Source organism: Melozone crissalis, unplaced genomic scaffold, assembly GCF_028551555.1.
Source record: "Melozone crissalis strain CALT ecotype California unplaced genomic scaffold, PUWL_Pcris_2 ptg000222l_1, whole genome shotgun sequence".
Lineage (NCBI taxonomy): Eukaryota > Metazoa > Chordata > Aves > Passeriformes > Passerellidae > Melozone > Melozone crissalis.
This window is the reverse complement of record NW_026535985.1, coordinates 608,292-626,108: the sequence shown is the minus strand read 5'-3', so window position 1 is coordinate 626,108 and position 17,817 is coordinate 608,292. Positions and strand designations below refer to the sequence as shown.

The 17,817-nt window shown below is 56.4% G+C and overlaps 1 protein-coding gene across 1 annotated transcript in view; it reads left to right on the top strand.

The window, feature by feature from the left end:
• LRP1 (LDL receptor related protein 1) overlaps window positions 1-14,091 on the top strand; it is a 120,313-nt gene extending 106,222 nt beyond the window's left edge. The window contains exons 73-89 of the mRNA XM_054294216.1: window positions 573-716; window positions 799-933; window positions 1,476-1,595; window positions 2,110-2,381; window positions 3,596-3,774; window positions 4,124-4,230; window positions 4,423-4,539; window positions 4,639-4,815; window positions 5,394-5,534; window positions 6,051-6,224; window positions 7,891-8,052; window positions 9,463-9,637; window positions 9,997-10,101; window positions 10,279-10,343; window positions 12,471-12,558; window positions 12,650-12,794; window positions 13,951-14,091. Coding sequence (XP_054150191.1) covers window positions 573-716; window positions 799-933; window positions 1,476-1,595; window positions 2,110-2,381; window positions 3,596-3,774; window positions 4,124-4,230; window positions 4,423-4,539; window positions 4,639-4,815; window positions 5,394-5,534; window positions 6,051-6,224; window positions 7,891-8,052; window positions 9,463-9,637; window positions 9,997-10,101; window positions 10,279-10,343; window positions 12,471-12,558; window positions 12,650-12,794; window positions 13,951-14,091 — 2,447 coding nt within the window. The remainder of the gene's footprint in view (window positions 1-572; window positions 717-798; window positions 934-1,475; window positions 1,596-2,109; window positions 2,382-3,595; window positions 3,775-4,123; window positions 4,231-4,422; window positions 4,540-4,638; window positions 4,816-5,393; window positions 5,535-6,050; window positions 6,225-7,890; window positions 8,053-9,462; window positions 9,638-9,996; window positions 10,102-10,278; window positions 10,344-12,470; window positions 12,559-12,649; window positions 12,795-13,950) is intronic.
• Window positions 14,092-17,817: the final 3,726 nt, after the last annotated feature.

Genomic DNA, 17,817 nt, shown 5'->3' with positions numbered 1-17,817 from the left:
AGCCTGGGAGAGAAACAGGTCCAAAGGGTGCTGCTTGAGCAGTGGAGAGATGGGGGCAGGATGCCAGTGACATCTGCTGCCCTTTGTGCTGCCCGTCTCCTTGGTGTGCTCTCCTGGCCACAGAAGGGGTCATGGCTTTCCCAGCACATCAGGACATGGAAACTGTGAGACATATTCATGGAGAAGGCATGAAACTGGCAGCCTGGGAGAGAAGCAGAAGTATGGCAGGCATTGTGGTTTTCTGAGCCTCACAGACCTAAGCCTGCCTGACTAAACTGCCTGGAGGTCACTGTGGCCCTTGGGATGGTCCTCCCAGACCCCAGGGTTCAGCTCAGGTGTTGGGGTTGGCTTTTCCTCCCAAAATCAGGTGTTGGGGTTGGCTTTTGGTCTTTTCTCCCAAAATCAGGTGTTGGGTTTGGCTTTGCCCAGTCTTTCTCCCAAAAACAGGTGTTGGGGCTGGGTTTTGGTCTTTCCTACCAAAATCAGGGTGTGGACGCAGGGTCCCAAGTCCCTGCCTGCCCCCAGAGGGTCCCATGGACATGGGGGTCACATCTGCTGTCCCTCACCCTCAGAGTCCCCCACGGCCAAGCCCAAGAGCTGCAGCCAGGACAAGAACGAGTTCCTGTGTGGGAACAAGAAGTGCATCAGCGCCAACCTCCGCTGCAACTTCTTCGATGACTGTGGAGATGGCTCTGATGAGGAATCCTGCTCCCACGGTGGGTGGGAGAGCTGGGGGGCATGGTGGGGACTGGGGGGGACTTGCTGTGGCACGCCTGTGACACATGTGTCCCACCACAGAGCACAAGTCATATGACTGCAAGACCAACACCACCATGTGTGGGGACGAGGCCCACTGCGTCCAGTCCCAGTCCACCTCCTACTGCACCTGCCGTAGAGGCTTCCAGAAGGTTCCAGACAAGAATTTTTGCCAAGGTATGCTGCTGGAGAGGCCTCAGGATTGGGCTGTGGGGTTTGGTTTTTATCAGTGAGGTGTGATTTCACAGGTGGGATGAGGCCCATGGTGTCCAATACCGCCATGTTGGGGACGAGGCCCACTGTGTCCAACACCGCCATGTGTGGGGATGATCAGCACCACCATGTGTGGGCATGAGGCCCACTGTGTCCAACACCACCATGTTGTGGATGAGGCCCAATGTGGCCAACACCACCCTGTGTGGGAATGAGGCCCACTGTGTCCAACCCCCATGTTGGGGATGAGGCCAGACTGTGTCCAGTCCCAGTCCACCTCCTACTGCACATGCTGTAGAGGCTTCCAGAAGGTTCCAGACAAGAATTTTTGCCAAGGTACTTCCTGCTGCTGCTGGAGAGGCCTCAGGATCGGGCTGTGAATTCTGTTTTTTAGCAGTGAGATGTGATTTCACGGCTGGGATGGGGTGGGGTGGCAAGGATGGTGTCCTTGGGGTCTGTGAGGGCAGTTTTTTGTTCTTCCCCTGATTCCACCTCCCCCTGCCCAGACATCAACGAGTGCCTGCGCTTTGGGACCTGTTCCCAGCTCTGCAACAACACCAAGGGCTCCCACGTCTGCAGCTGCGCCAAGAACTTCATGAAGACGGACAACATGTGCAAGGCAGAAGGTCAGGAGGGAACAGGGACTCACGTGGGTTCTGTGTGTGCCCAGGAGCCCTCCAGAGCTCCTGTGGGAATCCTTTGCTCTTCCCTCCAATCCATTGAGTCCCACAGACCCCAGAGAGACTCCACAGAGACCTCACAGACCCCACAGAGACCCCACAGAGACCCCACAGATCCCATTGAGTCCCAGAGATCCGACAGAGACCCCACAGACCCACGGGGATCCCACAGAAACCCCACAGACCCCACAGAGACCCCACAGACCCATGGGGACCCCAAAGAGACCCCACAGATCCCATTGAATCCCAAAGACCCCACAGAGACCTCACAGACCCCACAGAGACCCCACAGACCCAAATGAAATGCAGCTCTGTCAATCCTCCACCTCCTCCTCCTCTTCCTCTTCAGGTTCCGAACACCAGATCCTCTACATGCAGATGACAAGATCAGGAGATCCCCATTCCTGGCTGAGCCCCTCTTCCCTGTCAACCCATGCCAACCTCTCCTCTTCCTCTTCAGGTTCTGAGCACCAGATCCTCTACATCGCGGACGACAACAAGATCAGGAGCATGTACCCCTTCAACCCCAACTCAGCCTACGAGCCGGCCTTCCAGGGCGACGAGAACGTGCGCATCGACGCCATGGACATCTACGTCAAGGGCAACAAGATCTACTGGACCAATTGGCACACGGGCAGGATCTCCTACCGCGAGCTGCCCGCCTCCTCGTCCGCCTCCACCGCCTCCAACCGCAACCGGCGCCAGATCGACGGCGGCGTCACCCACCTGAACGTGAGCGAGCTCTGCCAGGGCACGGAGGGATGGGCTGGTGGTTTCCTCTCTCCTCTCACTGTCCCCACTCTGCCCTATTGGAATTAAATACCAATAGAGCCGGATGGGACGTGCCTGGGTTCATCTGGCCCTTGCTGCTTGACCAGAGGCAGCAGCTGTGGTGGTTTCACCTCAGGGATGTCTTCCCAGACTGATCCATCCCCAGGATGGAGCTGCCCCACATTGGGCGCCATTATATTGGAATTAAATACCAATATAGGCGGATGGAATGTGCCTTGCCTGATCTGGCCCTTGCTGCTTGACCAAAGGCAGCAGCTGTGGTGGTTTCACCTCAGAGACACCTTTGGCTAGCTGGATATTGCAGCAAAAGTGAGGGTGCCACCTCAGGGGTGTCTTCCCTGACTGATCCATCCCCAGGATCGATCTGCCCCATGTTGGGCACCAAGATATTGGAATTAAATACCAATATATCTAGATGGAACATGCCTGGGCTTGTCTGGCTCTTGCTGCTTGACCAAACGTGGCAGCTGTGGTGGTTTCACCTCGGGGGTCTCTTCCCTGACTGATCCATCCCCAGGATTGAGCTGCCTCACATTGGGTGCCAGGATATTGGAATTAAATACCAATATAGCCGGATGGAACATGCCTGGGCTTGTCTGGCTCTTGCTGCTTGACCAAGGGTGGCAGCTGTGGTGGTTTCACCCCAGAGACACCTTTGGCTGGCTGGATATTGCAGCTGGGTGCTTGGGACAAGTCCAGGCTTGCAGGAGCTCAGGTTTACCTCTGGTGGAGAAGCTTTAAGGCCATGGTGAAGGAAAGGAGTCGGTTCTGCTGGAGGGTTTGGATCCAGAGCTTTATTCTGGCCCACAGGCCTCTGAATGCAGCAACTGCTCCAACAGAACTTCCTGACCCCGTGGTTGCTGTGCCTTTTAACCCCAGGGAGAGGGGGAGGGAAGGGGTAGGGAGCCACCAACCAGGTAAGAGGGGGGAAGTCTCGGGACAAATGACACCTGGATGGCCCAATGTCCCCCCACCAGGGCTGAGAGGCCTCTTTTGAACTTTGCCAATCACACAACGCCCTTTCTGGAATGCCAAGATTGACAGACAGCACTCAGCAGGCACAAGGGAGGGGAAGGGAGAGGTTGTTGGCTGGGGAAAGAACCAGCATGACTGAGACAGGCTGTTCCATCACACCGCAACACTGCCCCACACAGATCTCAGGGCTGAAGATGCCAAGGGGAATCGCCATCGATTGGGTGGCCGGGAACATCTACTGGACGGACTCGGGGCGGGACGTGATCGAGGTGGCGCAGATGAAGGGCGAGAACCGCAAGACGCTGATCTCGGGGATGATTGACGAGCCCCACGCCATCGTGGTGGACCCACTGAGGGGGTGAGGGACTTCCCATCCCTCACAGCACTCCCCTCACCACCCATGTGTCACAGGGTCACTCTCTGTGTCTTCTCAAGTTGTCTGGTGACTCCAGGATGCCATGGGGATGGTGTGGGAGGGTTTCTCCTCCCTGGTCATTGGGCTGTCCTGTTCCCCTGGGACTTCCCATCCCTCTGTCCAACCCTTACCACACTCTCTTCATCACCCATGTGTCCCAGTGTCACACTCTGTGTCTTCTCGAGTTGCCTGGTGACTCCAGGATGCCATGGGGATGGTATGGGAGGGTTTCTCCTCCCTGGTCATTGGGCTGTCCTGTTCCTCTGGGATTGACCTGCCTGTGTCCTTACAGAACCATGTACTGGTCAGATTGGGGCAATCACCCCAAGATCGAGACAGCTGCCATGGATGGGACTCTGCGGGAGACCCTGGTGCAGGACAACATCCAGTGGCCAACAGGTGAGAGAGACAGGTGACAGGAGGGGGGACAAAAGCCATGATGGGGACACGTTTAACCACGTGTGTTGGGGAGGGTTGTCCTGGGAGCTCAGAGCCCCATGGCAGAAGGGTGTAGGGCAAGTGGGGGTGCTGCTCTGTGGGTCAGCTGCTCAGGAGGGGCTTGAGGGCTCACTGAGGGCTGTGTCCCCCCAGGTCTGGCCGTGGATTACCACAATGAGAGGCTGTACTGGGCCGATGCCAAGCTCTCCGTCATCGGCAGCATCCGCCTCAACGGCACCGACCCCGTGGTGGCCATCGACAACAAGAAGGGTAAGGGGTGTCCCATGGGCGTCCCTGGCCTCAGAACCCACCCCAAATCCCCAAATCCCCAAATTCCTGCCTCCACATGTCTTCTGCTGGCTTCCCCAGGGCTGAGCCACCCGTTCAGCATCGACATCTTTGAGGACTACATCTACGGCGTCACCTACATCAACAACCGCATCTTCAAGATCCACAAGTTCGGGCACAAACCCGTCACCAACCTGACCTCCGGCCTCAACCACGCCACCGACGTGGTGCTCTACCACCAGTACAAGCAGCCAGAGGGTGGGTGAGGGCCTGGGACCCCCACCCTGCTCCTGGGGTGGTGGGGAGGTGCCAGGGGGTGATACCCGGTGTGAGGTGCCAGAGGGTGAGGGAGGTATTGGCAGGGATTGGGAAGAGGGGACTCAGACCCCCAAGTTCTTACCCAAGGTAGGGGTATCTGGGTGGGCAGGGGGTTGCTGAGGTGGATTTGGGGAGTCCAACTGGCCAGGTGGTGACCTCAGGGCATGGATGGGACACCACAGAGCTGTGGAGAGGAATGTCCTAGAGGAGCAAGAAGAGTTGTGGGTCACCATGCTGTCACCACCCTGCTGTCCTCACCATCTGTGCCCTCTCCTCCTACATTGAGTTTGAGGGGACTCAACCCCCAAATTCCTGCCCAAATTGAGGATGTCTGGGTGGGCAGAGCTGGGGGTTGGTGAAGTGGTTTTGGAGAGTCCAACTGGCCAGGTGGCGACCTCAGGACCTCAGAGCATGGATGGGGCAGCACAGAGCTGTGGAGGGAAATGTCCTAGAGGAGCAAGAAGGGCTATGGGTCACCACCTTGCTGTCCTCACCATCTGTGCCCTCTCCTCCTGCAGTGACCAACCCTTGTGACCGTAAGAAGTGCGAGTGGCTCTGCCTGCTCAGCCCCAGTGGCCCCGTGTGCACCTGCCCCAATGGCAAACGCCTGGACAATGGCACCTGCGTGGTTGTCCCCTCGCCCACCGTGTCCCCTGTAGGTAGGTGACACCAGAGAAGGTGAGGATGAGGATGAGGATGAGGAGGGAGGTTGGGTCCTGCCAGCGCAGCCCTGCTCGCTTCCATCCCCTCCGTACCTCTGTGCATTTATATTTATATTTATATTTATATTTAGGTATATTTATATCTATATCTATATCTGTATCTATATCTATATCTATATCTATATCTATGTCATCTATATCTTATTTGTATTTATATTTATTTATGTTTATATTTATGTCTATAAATTTATATCCATATTTGTATCTGTATCTGTATATCTATATCTATGTCTTATTTATATTTATTTATATCTATATCTATATCTATATCCTTATATTTATATTTATATTTATATTTATATTTATATTTAACCCCACCACACTACTTAAGAGAACTAATGCGCCATCACTTTCTAACACAACACATATAACATTCACCTGAATATTCACCAAAAACCAAGCATAAAGCACACATTTTTTATATTTTTCACATTTTTCACCCCTCCCTGGCAGTGCCCACCACCGACACGTGTGACCTGGAGTGCCTGAACGGTGGCAGCTGCTTCCTGAACGCCCGCAAGCAGGCAAAGTGTCGATGCCAACCCCACTACAGCGGGGACAGGTGCCAGATCAACCAGTGCTCAGGCTTCTGCCAGAACGGGGGCACCTGCGCTGCCTCCCCCTCAGGTGAGCCAGGGGGTCACGGACGAACAGACACGCAGACAGACGGGTGGAGTGATGGGGGAGATGAAACAGGAAAGCCTTGTAAATATGATTGTCTGGAGAAAGATTGTGAGAATATGGAAATTATAAGCGAGATTGAAATGAAAGCAAGTGTAGGTGAGCCAGGTTGGATCACGGACAGACAGACACACAGACAGACACACACACAGACAGGTGAGGATGTTGGGGAAAATGAAACAGAAAGCCTTATAAATAGGATTGCCTGGCAAAAGATTGTGAGAATATGGAAACTATAAGTGAGATTGAAGTGAAAGCAAGTTTAGGTGAGCTGGGAGGGTCACAGACAGACACACAGACAGACAGACAGACAGACAGGTGAAGTGTTGGGGAAGATGAAACAGGAAAGCCTCATAAACAGGATTGCCTGGCAGAAGATTTTGGGAATAGTTAAACTATAAGTCAGTTTGAAATGAAAGCAAGTTTAGGTGAACCAGGGGGGTCACAGACAGACAGACACACAGACAGAGACACAGAGAGGTGGGGATGTTGGGGAAGATCTGGCAAAAGATTTTGAGAATATGGAAACTATAAGTGAGATTGAAATGAAAGCAAGTTTAGGTGAGCCAGGGGGGGATCACAGACAGGCAGACACACAGACAGACAGGTGAAGTGTTGGGGAAGATGAAACAGGAAAGCCTTGCAAATATGATTGCCTGGCAAAAGATTTTGAGAATATGGAAAATATAAGCAAGATTGAAATGAAAGCAAGTTTATACTTGCTTGGCAGAAGGGGCCCAAAGAGGTGTTTTTAGGGTTTAAAATGTAGCACAGTGTGGTAATGTAGTGATTCTTATAGGCTGTATGGAAATGCTGTAGGATTTGTATCTTGTACTAGATTGGTTAGTGAGAATTAGAATATTCAACATAGAAGAAGATTTATTGTGTTGGAATGGGAACCTCGCTCTCTTACACTCTTACCCTCTCATCCTCTCTCCCCATCTTCTCTCTCAGTCCTGCTCTGAGCTGTGCCTGGCAGCTCCAGGCAGCTCCCTGCACTTGGCCCTTTGCAATAAACCCCAAGTTCCATGACCACAAGAAGATTTATTGTATTATAACAGGAACCTCGTCCTCTTTTACTCTCTCTTTACCCTCTTTACTCTTCCTCACTCTCTCATCTCTTTACCACGCTCTTGCCTTCTCTCTCTCTACCTCTTCTCTCAGTCCTGCTCTGAGCTGTCCCTGGCAGCTCCCAGCAGCTCCCTGCACTTGTCCCTTTGCAGTAAACCCCAAATTCCGCTCCCTGGCTTCAGAGATCTCTGTGTCCATCTGTCCTGACCACTCTTACAGTGGAGCTAACTCCTTGAGCCTGCACCAAGCTGTGCCTGGCGGCTCCCAGCAGCTCCCTGCACTTGGCCCTTTGCAATAAACCCCAAATTCCACAACAAAAAGATTTTTAACGGGAACATCACTCTCTCATCCTCTTTACCTCTCTCTTTACCTCTCTCTCCCTCTTTGAGCCAGTTCTGAGCTGTGCCTGGCAGCTCCCAGCAGCTCCCTGCCCTTGGCCCTTTGCAATAAACCCCAAATTCCACACCCTGGCGTCAGAGATCTCTCGTGTCCGTCTGTCCTGACCCTCCTTCAGTGGATCTAACGTGTTTTTTGTCCCCAGGAATGCCGACCTGCCGCTGCCCCACGGGTTTCACGGGCCCCAGGTGTAACCAGCAGGTGTGCTCGGGTTACTGCCAGCACAACGGCAGCTGCAGCGTCAACCAGGGCAACCAGCCCAGCTGCCGCTGCCCGCCCTCCTTCATCGGGGACCGCTGCCAGTACCGTGAGTGGCACTGCTGGGACACGGCTGGGACAGCGGGGGGGACGTCAGGGGGGTGGGTGGCACTCATTTGGGGGTGTCTGGGGACAGTTTGGGTGTTAAAAGGGTGGGTGTCACTCATTTGGGGATATCTGGGGATAGCAATGTTGGAAAGAGTGTTGGAAGGATTGGTGTTCCTTACCTGGGGACATCTGGGGACAACAATTGGGATGTTAAAAGGATGGGTGTCACTCATTTGGGGATGTCTGGGGACAATTTGGGTGTTAAAAGGACGAGTGTCACTCATTTGGGGACATCTGGGGACAGCAATAGGGGGTGTTGGGAGGATGGGTGTCCTTCATTTAGGGATGTCTAGGGCCAGAAATGGGGACATTAAAAGGATGGGTGTGCCTCACCTGTCTGGGGACAGTAGTGGAGGGTGTTGGGAAGATGGGTGTCACTCACCTGGGGGTGTCTGGGGACAATAATGGGGGAATTGGGATGATGGGTGTCACTCATTTGGGGACATTGGGGGACAACAATGAGGACATTAAAAGGATGGGAGTCACATATCTGTGTGGGGACAGCAGTGGGGATGTTGGGAGGATGGGTGTCACTCACTCCAGGATGTCTGGGGACAACAATGGGGGCATTAAAAGGATGGGTGACACTCATTTGGGGACATCTGAGGACAGCAGTGTTGGAAGGGGTGTTGGAAGGATGGGTGTCACTCATCTATGGATGTCTGGGGACAGTAATGGGGGAGTTGGGAAGATGGGTGTCCCTCATTTGGGGGTGTCTGGGGACAACAATGGGGATGTTAAAAGGATGGGAGTCACTTGTCTGTGTGGGGACAGCAGTGGGAGGATTGGGAGGATGGGTGTCCCTCATTTGGAGGTGTTTGGGGACAGAAATGGGGGAGTCGGGAGGGTGGGTGGCACTCACCTGAGGACATCTGGGGACAGCAGTGTTGGAAGGTGTGTTGGAAGGATGGGTGTCCCTCATTGGGGACATCTGGGGACAGTAATGGCATCATGAAAAGGATGGGAGTCACTCACCTGTCTGGGGACAGCAGTGGGGATGTTGGGAGGATGGGTGTCACTCATTTGAGGGTGTCTGGGGACAATTTGAATGTTAAAAGGATGGGTGTCCCTCATTTGGGAATGTCTGGGGACAGACCTCTGGGGACAGTCCCAGAGTGTTGAGCTGCCAACCCTCTTTTGTGTTGTTCCCACCCTCTATGTCCCCTCTGGTGACAACGCCAAAGGATTGGGCTCCCATCTCCCCCTCATTTGTGGGAATCCCTGGGAGCAGCCCCCATGGGATTGGATTTCCAGCTCCCCCTCTTTGCTGGGATGCTCTGTGGGTCTGGCTGCTCCTCCACGGGACACTGGGACCACCAGGTGCCCACCCTGACCCCCTTGTCCCCCCCAGGACAATGCTTTGATTACTGCGAGAACGACGGTGTGTGCCAGATGACAGCCACCGGTGCCAAGCAGTGCCGCTGCCCCCCTCAGTTCGAGGGTGCCCAGTGCCAGGAGAACAAGTGCTCCCGCTGCCAGGAGGGCAAGTGCAGCATCAACAAGCAGAGTGGAGAGGTTTCCTGCATGTAGGTGTCGGGAATGTGGGGCTGGAGGGGGGAAAATGGGGTGGTGGGCACAGGGAAAAGCAGAAAAACCTTGGTAGGGATGGCCAGAGCTGGGTGGGTAACTCAGGGTGGATAAATCTGCGAGGATGAGGAGGAGGTGGATGTGTCTCAGTGTGTCCCCCAGAGCCCATTCTGGTGTCCCAGGGGTGGGATGAGCCCAGAGCTGAGTCCTGAGGGGCTGAGGGGGCACAGAACATCCCAGGGATGGCACAGAACACTCGGTGATGGCACAGAACATCCCAGGGATGGCACAGAACACCCAGAGGAGGGCACAGGGCATCTGGGGGTACCCATGGCATTGACCCCCTGTGCCCCCCCAGCTGCCCCGATGGCAAGATCGCCCCGAGCTGCCTGACCTGTGACAACTTCTGCCTGCACGGCGGCACCTGCTCCATCAGCGACAAGAGCCAGCTGCCAGAGTGCCAGTAAGAGACGAGGGGGAGCTTTGAGGGGGGCTCAGAGGGGCCGTGCGTCCCTCCGGACGTCACTGACACCCCCCCGATGTGTGTCCCCGCCCCGGCCCCACCCCAGCTGTCCCTCCCTCCCGCCCTGCATGGCCCTGCCCCGCTAACCCCGCTGCTCTCCCTGCTGCTCTCCCCCAGGTGCCCGGCGGGCAGGACGGGCCCGCGCTGCGAGGAGATGGTGCTGGGCGAGCAGCAGAGCGGCCGTGAGTGGGGGGCAACGGGGGGCACCCCCCTTCCATGCCACACAACACTGAGGGGGGTTAATGGGGGATAGGAAAAGTGGGGGCAATGGGGGGCACCCCTGTTCCGTGCCATGCCACACAACACTGAGGGGGGTTAATGGGGGATAGGTTTAACTGGGGGGCACTGGGGGACATCCCCGTTCCATGCCATGCCACACATAGGGGGTTTAATGGGGGCTAGGATAAGTGGGGGGCACTGGGGGACACCCCCGTTCCATGCCGCGCCACACACAGGGGGGTTAATGGGGGATAAGTTAAGTGGGGGACAGTGGGCGGCACCCCCTTTCATGCCACACAACACTGAGGGGGGTTAATGGGGGATAGGAAAAGTGGGGGCAATGGGGGGCACCCTGGTTCCGTGCCATGCCACACACAGGGGGTATAATGGGGGATAGGATAAGTGGGGGGCACTGGGGGACACCCCCCTTCCATGCCACACAACACTGAGGGGGGTTAATGGGGGATAGGTTAAGTGGGGGGCACTGGGGGACATCCCCGTTCCATGCTATGCCACACACAGGGGGATTTTTGGGCTGTTTTTTGGGGGGCAGTTTGTTGATGGGCAGGTTAATTTGGGGGCAGTGTGTGACCCGCCCCCCCTTCCATCCCACACCACACCCAAGGGGTTTTTTGGGCACTTTTTTGGGGGGCAGGTTAAGTGGGGGACAGTGTGCAACCCCCCATTTCACACCACACTGAGGGGTTTTTTTGGGGGGCAGGTTAATTTGGGGGCAGTGTGTGACCCCCCTCCTTCCATCCCACACCACACACAGGGGGTTTAATGGGGGATAGGTTAAGTGGGGGGCAGTGGAGGACACCCCCGTTCCGTGCCATGCCACAGAGGGGGTTTTTGGGCTGGTTTTTGGGGGGCAGGTTTAAGTGGGGGCAGTGGGGGACACCCCCCTTCCATGCCACACCACGCACAGGGGGGTTGCTGGGCAGATTTTTGTGGGGAAGGTTAGTTTGGGGGCAGTGTGTGACCCCATTCCATCCCACACCACCCTAAAGGGGTTTTTGGGGGGCAGATTAACTGGGGGGCAGTGGTTGACCCCCCTTTCACACCACTTCCAGGGGGTTTTTGGGGGGCAGGTTAATTTGGGGGCAGTGTGTGACCCCCCCTTCCATGCCACACTGAGGGTTTTTTGGGGGGGGATAGATTAATTTGGGGGCAGTGTGTGACCTCCCTTTCACACCACACCCAGGGGATTTTTTGGGGGGCAGGTTAATTTGGGCGCACTGTGTGACCCCTGTTTCCATCCCACACCACACTGAGGTGTTTTTTGGGGGGCAGGTTAATTTGGGAGCACTCTGTGACCCCTGTTTCCATCCCAAACCACACCCAGGCTTTTTTTGGGGCGTATTTTTGGGAGATAGGTTAATTTGGGGGCAGTGTGTGACCCTCCCCCTTCCATCCCACATCACACCCAGGTGGTTTATTAGGGGTCAGATTAATTGGGGGTGACCCCCCTTAATAGTGGGTGGCCCCCCTTCCATGCCACAGCACACTGAGGGGGTTTTTTGGAGGATAGTTAATTAGGGAACAATGTGTGACCCCCCTTCCATCCCACCCCACACTAAGGGGGTTTCTTGGACAGTTTTGGGGGGACAGGTTAATTTGGGGTCAGTGGGTAACCCCTGTTTCCATCCCACACCACACCCATAGGTTTTTTGGGGGATATAGATTAATTTGAGGGCACTGTGTGACCCCATTTCCATCCCACACCACACCCAGGAGTTTGTTGGGCAGTTTTTTGGGGGATACAAGTTAATTTAGGGGCAGTGGGTGACCCTCCTTCCATCCCACACCACACCCAGGGGGTTTTTTGGGGGGCAGGTTAATTTAGGGGCACTATGTGACCCCCTTTCACCCTACACCGCTCCCATGGGTTTTTTGGGGGATATAGATTAATTTGGGGGCATTGTGTGACCCCCTTTCACCGCACACCACACCCATGGGTGTATTGCTGATCCCTTTTTGCCCCTGAGCACCTCCTGCCCTCCATCCTGTGGTGAAAGGGGGGACAGTCCCACCCCAAACTGCCCCCCATGTCCCCAGGGCTCTGACCGTTCCGTGCCTTCCTCCCTCAGGAACCGCCTCCATCGTCATCCCCATCCTGCTGCTCCTCATCCTCCTCACCGTGGTGGCTTTCGTGTGGTACAAATGGAGAATTAAAGGGTGAGTGATGCCATGGACAGGGACAGGAGCTCCCCGAGGGTTTGGGGACACTCTGGGGGGTGTCACTGACCCTGTGCCCCCTCCCCATCAGTGCCAAGGGCTTCCAGCACCAGAGGATGACCAACGGTGCCATGAACGTGGAGATTGGGAACCCCACGTACAAAATGTACGAGGGGGAGCCCGACGACGACGTGGGGGAGCTGCTGGATGCTGACTTTGCCCTGGACCCCGACAAGGTGAGGGGGGCTGGGGGGTCTGCAGGGTCCTGCCCAAAGTGCTGGGGTGGGGCTTTGAGGGGTCACAAAGTCTTTGGGGACACTGAAGGATCTCAAAGGTTTTGGGGTCTCTGAGAGGTTGCAAAGGCTTTGGAGGGATCACAAAGGTTTTGGGGCTGAGGGGCTCTGAGGGGTCTCCAAAGGTTTTGGGGTCTCTGAGGGGTTTCAAAGGTTTTGGAGTTGGGGGGCTCTGAGGGGTCTGGAAGGTTTTGGGGTTGGGGGATCAGACGGGTCTCAGATTTTGGGGCTGGGGGGCTCTGAGGATTCTGAAAGGTTTGGGGGTCTCTGAGGGGTCACAAAGGTTTTGAGACTGGGGGTCTCTGAGGGATCTCAAAGCTGGGGGGCTCTGAGGGGTCTCAGATTTTGGGGCTGGGGGGCTCTGAGGGGTCTCAAAGGTTGTGGGGTTTCTGAGGGGGCACAAAGGCTTTGGGGTCTCTAAGGTTACAAAGATTTTGAGGTTGGGGGGTCTCAAAGGTTTTGGGGTCTCTGAGGGGGACAAGGGTTTGGGGTTGGGGGGCTCTGAGGGGGCACAAGGGTTTGGAGTTGGGGGGGCTCTGAGGGATCTCAGATTTTGGGGCTGGGGGACATTGGATGTTCACAAAGGTTTTGGGGCTGGGGAGCTGTGAAGGGTCACAAAGTTTTTGGGTTGGGGGATCAGACGGGTCTCAGATTTTGGGGCTGGGGGGCTCTGAGGATTCTGAAAGGTTTGGGGGTCTCTGAGGGGTCACAAAGGTTTTGAGACTGGGGGTCTCTGAGGGATCTCAAAGCTGGGGGGCTCTGAGGGGTCTCAGATTTTGGGGCTGGGGAGCTCTGAGGGATCTCAAAGCCTTTGGGGTTAGGGAGCTGTGAAGGGTCTCAAACATTTTGGATTGGGGGGCTCTAAGGGATCTCAGATTTTAGGGCTGGGGTCTCTGAGGGGCCACAAAGCTTTTGGGGCAGGCAGAGCCAGCAGAGCTGCCCCTTGTCCCTTGAGTAGGTCCCATCTACTGGGGGCTCTCACCGAGTGACCCCAGCGTGGGGACCACCCCCAGAAATGGCATTTCTGGGCAGGGCGGGGGGGGATGTTTGGATATCTGTGCCCCCTCCCACCTTCTTTTCCCCCCCCTTTTTTTTGCAGCCCACCAACTTCACCAACCCTGTGTACGCCACGCTCTACATGGGCGCCCACAACAGCCGCAACTCCCTGGCCAGCACGGACGAGAAACGGGAGCTGCTGGCCCGGGGGGGGGACGACGACCTGGCAGACCCCCTGGCATAGATGGGGGGGCACGAGGGGGCCGGGGGGGGGGGGCCACGAGCCGCTGTATAAATGTACAAATGAAGGATTATTACTTTTCTATGTGAGCAGTATTATTACCTGTATATTTCCCCCCTCTCCCCCCACTCTTGGTTTCAGGCCAGACCCGGCTTTTGGGTTTTTGGTTTTTTTTTTTGGTTTATTTGAAATTTCTTTACATTTGGTTTATTTGAAATCTCTCCCCCCTCCCCATTTTTCCCCTCCTCAAACACATCGGGGCTGGGGTTTGGGGGGACACTTGGGGGTCATTGCTGGGGAGGGGGCACAGCTTGGGGGGAGGCACAGGAGGGTCCCACATGCTCCCAAACCCCCCCTAAGTGCAGAGCTCCCCTCCCCAGGGACCCCCATTTGATTCCCCCACCTCAATTTGCTGCTCCCTTGTCCTGCAGCTCCTCCCCAGCCCCTCATTCTCCTCCCTCCCATTTTTCCCCCATTTTCCCCCTCCATCCCCTCTTTTCTTCCCATTTTCCCCTTCCCCTTTTTTCCTTCCGCCCCCCCCAATTTTCCCCTCCTTCCCCTCTTTTCCTTCCCCAATTTTCCAATTTTCCCCTCCCTCCTCTCTTTTCCTTCCCCCTCCCCAATTTTCCAGTTTTCCCTTTTTTTCCTTCCTCCCTCCTTTCCCAATTTTCCTCTCCCTCCCCTCTTTTCCTTCCCCTCTCCCTCCCCAGTTTTCCAATTTTCCCCAATTTTCCAATTTTCCTTCCACCCTTTCTCCTTCCCCAATTTTCCAATTTTCCTTCCACCCTTTCTCCCCAGTTTTCCCATTTTCCCCTCCCTCTCTCTGCTTCCCTTTCCCCTGACTGTTACAGGGGTCAGGATGAAGCCCCCAGCCCCACTGAGCTGTGGGATGGGGGGGGTCCCCAACCCCTCACCCCCCTCCTCTCTCCTGCTCTCCAACATGCACATTTTTTAACAGGAAAAATAATAAAAAACCCCAAAAAATGCAAAAAAAAATCCCTGGAAATGACCTAGCTTTTATAGTAGAAATAAAGAAATAAACGCATGTGGGGGGGGCGGGGGGGGGGACACCCCATCCTTTTATTGGGGGGAAATGTTTTAATAATTTTTGCTGGATTACTTTACAACTAAACAAAACAGATATTGTTATAAATAAAATTTTTAAAAAGTGAAGCGTGGGCTGATGGTTGGAGAGGGGGTAAGAGGGTGGAGGGGGAAGTTTTGGGGATGTGGAATGGGAAAATGGGGATGGGGAGAGGGGAAAGGGGAATTGGGAGAAGGGAATGGAGAATGGGGAACTGGGGATGGGGAGAAGGGAGTGGGGAAGGGAGAATGGGGAATGCGGGGATGGGGAATGGGAACGGGAATGGGGAATGGGGAGGGGAATGGGGAACAGGGAAGGGAAATGGGGAACTGGGAATGGGGGATGGGGAATGGGGAGGGGAATGGGGAAATGGGAATGGGGAACCGGCGGCGCGCGCGGTCCCGGGAGCCGCCACCAGGTGGCGACACCGCCATCGAGAACGGATTGTTGGGGGCAGCGCGCGCGTCCGGGTGTCCCCCCCAGTGTGACCCCCCCCATGTCCCCCCATGTGTTCCCTTCCGTGTCACCCTCTGTAGGCCCCAATGGATCTCCCCCCATAAGTGCACCCTGAGTATCCCCTATGTCCCCCACTGAATACCCCATGTCCCCCATTGTCCCCCGTGTCCCCTGAGCATCCCCCATGTCCACCCAGTGTGTCCCCCATGTCGCCCATTGTCCCTCATGTCCCCTGAGTGTCCCCTGTGTCCCCTCACTGTATCCCCCATGTCCCTTGAGTATCCCCCATGTCCCCTCTGTGTCCCCCGTGTCCCCTGAGCGTCCCCCATGTCCCCCATGTCCCCTGTCTCCCATGTCCCCCCTTTGTGCCCCCAATGTCCCCCATTGTCCTCCGTATCTCTGAGTATCCCCCGTGTCCTCCATTGTGTCCCCCGTGTCCTCTCAGTGTCCCCCATTGTGTCCCCCGTGTCCTGTCAGTGTCCCCCGTCTCCACTGTCCCCCACGTCCCCCCTCTGTGTCTTCCATGTCCCCATTGTCTCCCACGTCCCCTGAGCATCCTCAATGTCCCCTGAGTGTCCCCCCATATCCCTCCATTGTGTCTCCCATGTCCCTTCTCTGTGTCCCCCATGTCCCCTGAGCATCCCCCATGTCCACCCAGTGTCCCCCATGTTCCCATTGTGTCCCCCCTCTGTATCCCCCATGTCCCCCATTGTCTTCCATGTCCCTCCATTGTGTCCCCCATGTCCCCCCCATTGTCCCCCATTGTGTCTCCCATGTACCCTGATTAGCACCCCCATGTCCCCCCATTTTCCCCTCCCCCGTGTCCCCTTCCCTGTGCCCCCTATACCTGGGGGTGCCCCTGGCACCCTCCCGCCCTGCCACAACCACAGAGGCGACCAGAACAGCACCAAGTGAGTGGGGGGCTCACTTGGACCCCCCCTTTACCCCCAGGGACCCGTGGGCTCGTACCCACCCGTGGGGGGGGGGGGGCTCATCCTGCAGGATTGGGGGGCTCAGAGCATCTCCAGCACCCTCCCCAAGTCCCAGGCGCTGTGAGGGACCCCCATGGCCACGGCAGCTCCTGGTGCCCCCCGGGGGTCTCTCCTCGCCCCCTCCCCATCATCATCACCATCATCACCATCATCATCATCACCATCACCCCCCGGCCCCCCGCAGCCGCCGCCTTTGAGCCCCCCCAGCCCCGCGCCGGGTGCCGCCGGCCTCAGATCTATTTCAATCGAGGCTCTTTGTTCATTTATCGGCCCTTAAATCTCCTCCCGAGGTTTTTCCTCCCTTTCCCCTCTCCCCCCCACCCCCCCCCCCATCCTTCACCAAATCCTTTTTATCTTTTCCCTTCGATATTTTCTATTTTTCACCCTTTTTCCCCGTTCATCCCCCCCCCCCCCCCCCTCGCCTGTTTCTGCCCCTCCTGTGGGATGCTAAAGTGGGGAGGGGGCTCTGGAAGGGCCCGGGGTGGGTGAGAACATCGGGGAGCATCGGGACCCCCAAGAGGGGGAGTTTTCCTGGTGATTTGGGGGGGTCCCGAGGGGTTCGGGTACCCCCAAAGCCCCTCCAGGCTTTGATCACCCTAACCTTGGGCACGGGTGGGATTGGAGGGCATGGGAGGGGGCACGGAGACCCCTGAAATGCGGGAATTTGGGGGTCAGGGAGGATCGGGGGTCGCTCCTCTGACCCCCACATGCTCAGGTCCCCCATGAGGGGAGTTTGGGGGGGTCCCGAGGGGTTTGGGTACCCCCGGAGCCCCTCCAGGCTTTGGTCACCCCAACCTTGGGCATGGGTGGGATTGTAGGGGATGGGAGGGGGATACAGAGATCCCTGAAATGCGGGAATTGGGGGGTACAGGGGGGGAATTGGGGGCTCAGGGAGGATCGGGGGCTCTGGGGTCTCACACCCACCGAGGCGGCAGCAGCAGGGATGGGAGCCTTAGAGGGGTTCCCCCTCAATTGGGGGTCCCTCCTCTGACCCCCACCTACCCAGGACCCCCATGAGGGTGCTCCGGGGCTGGCTGGGACCCCCGTGATGGCAGCGGCAGCTCCGGACCCCGCGCTCCTCGTGGTTCTCCTCTCTCTCCTCCGGCTCCTTCTCCCTCATTCCTCGCCCTCTCCTTTCCCTTTTCCCGGTTTTTCCTTTCATAATTCCATCTCCGCGCGTCCACGCGGTTCTGCAGT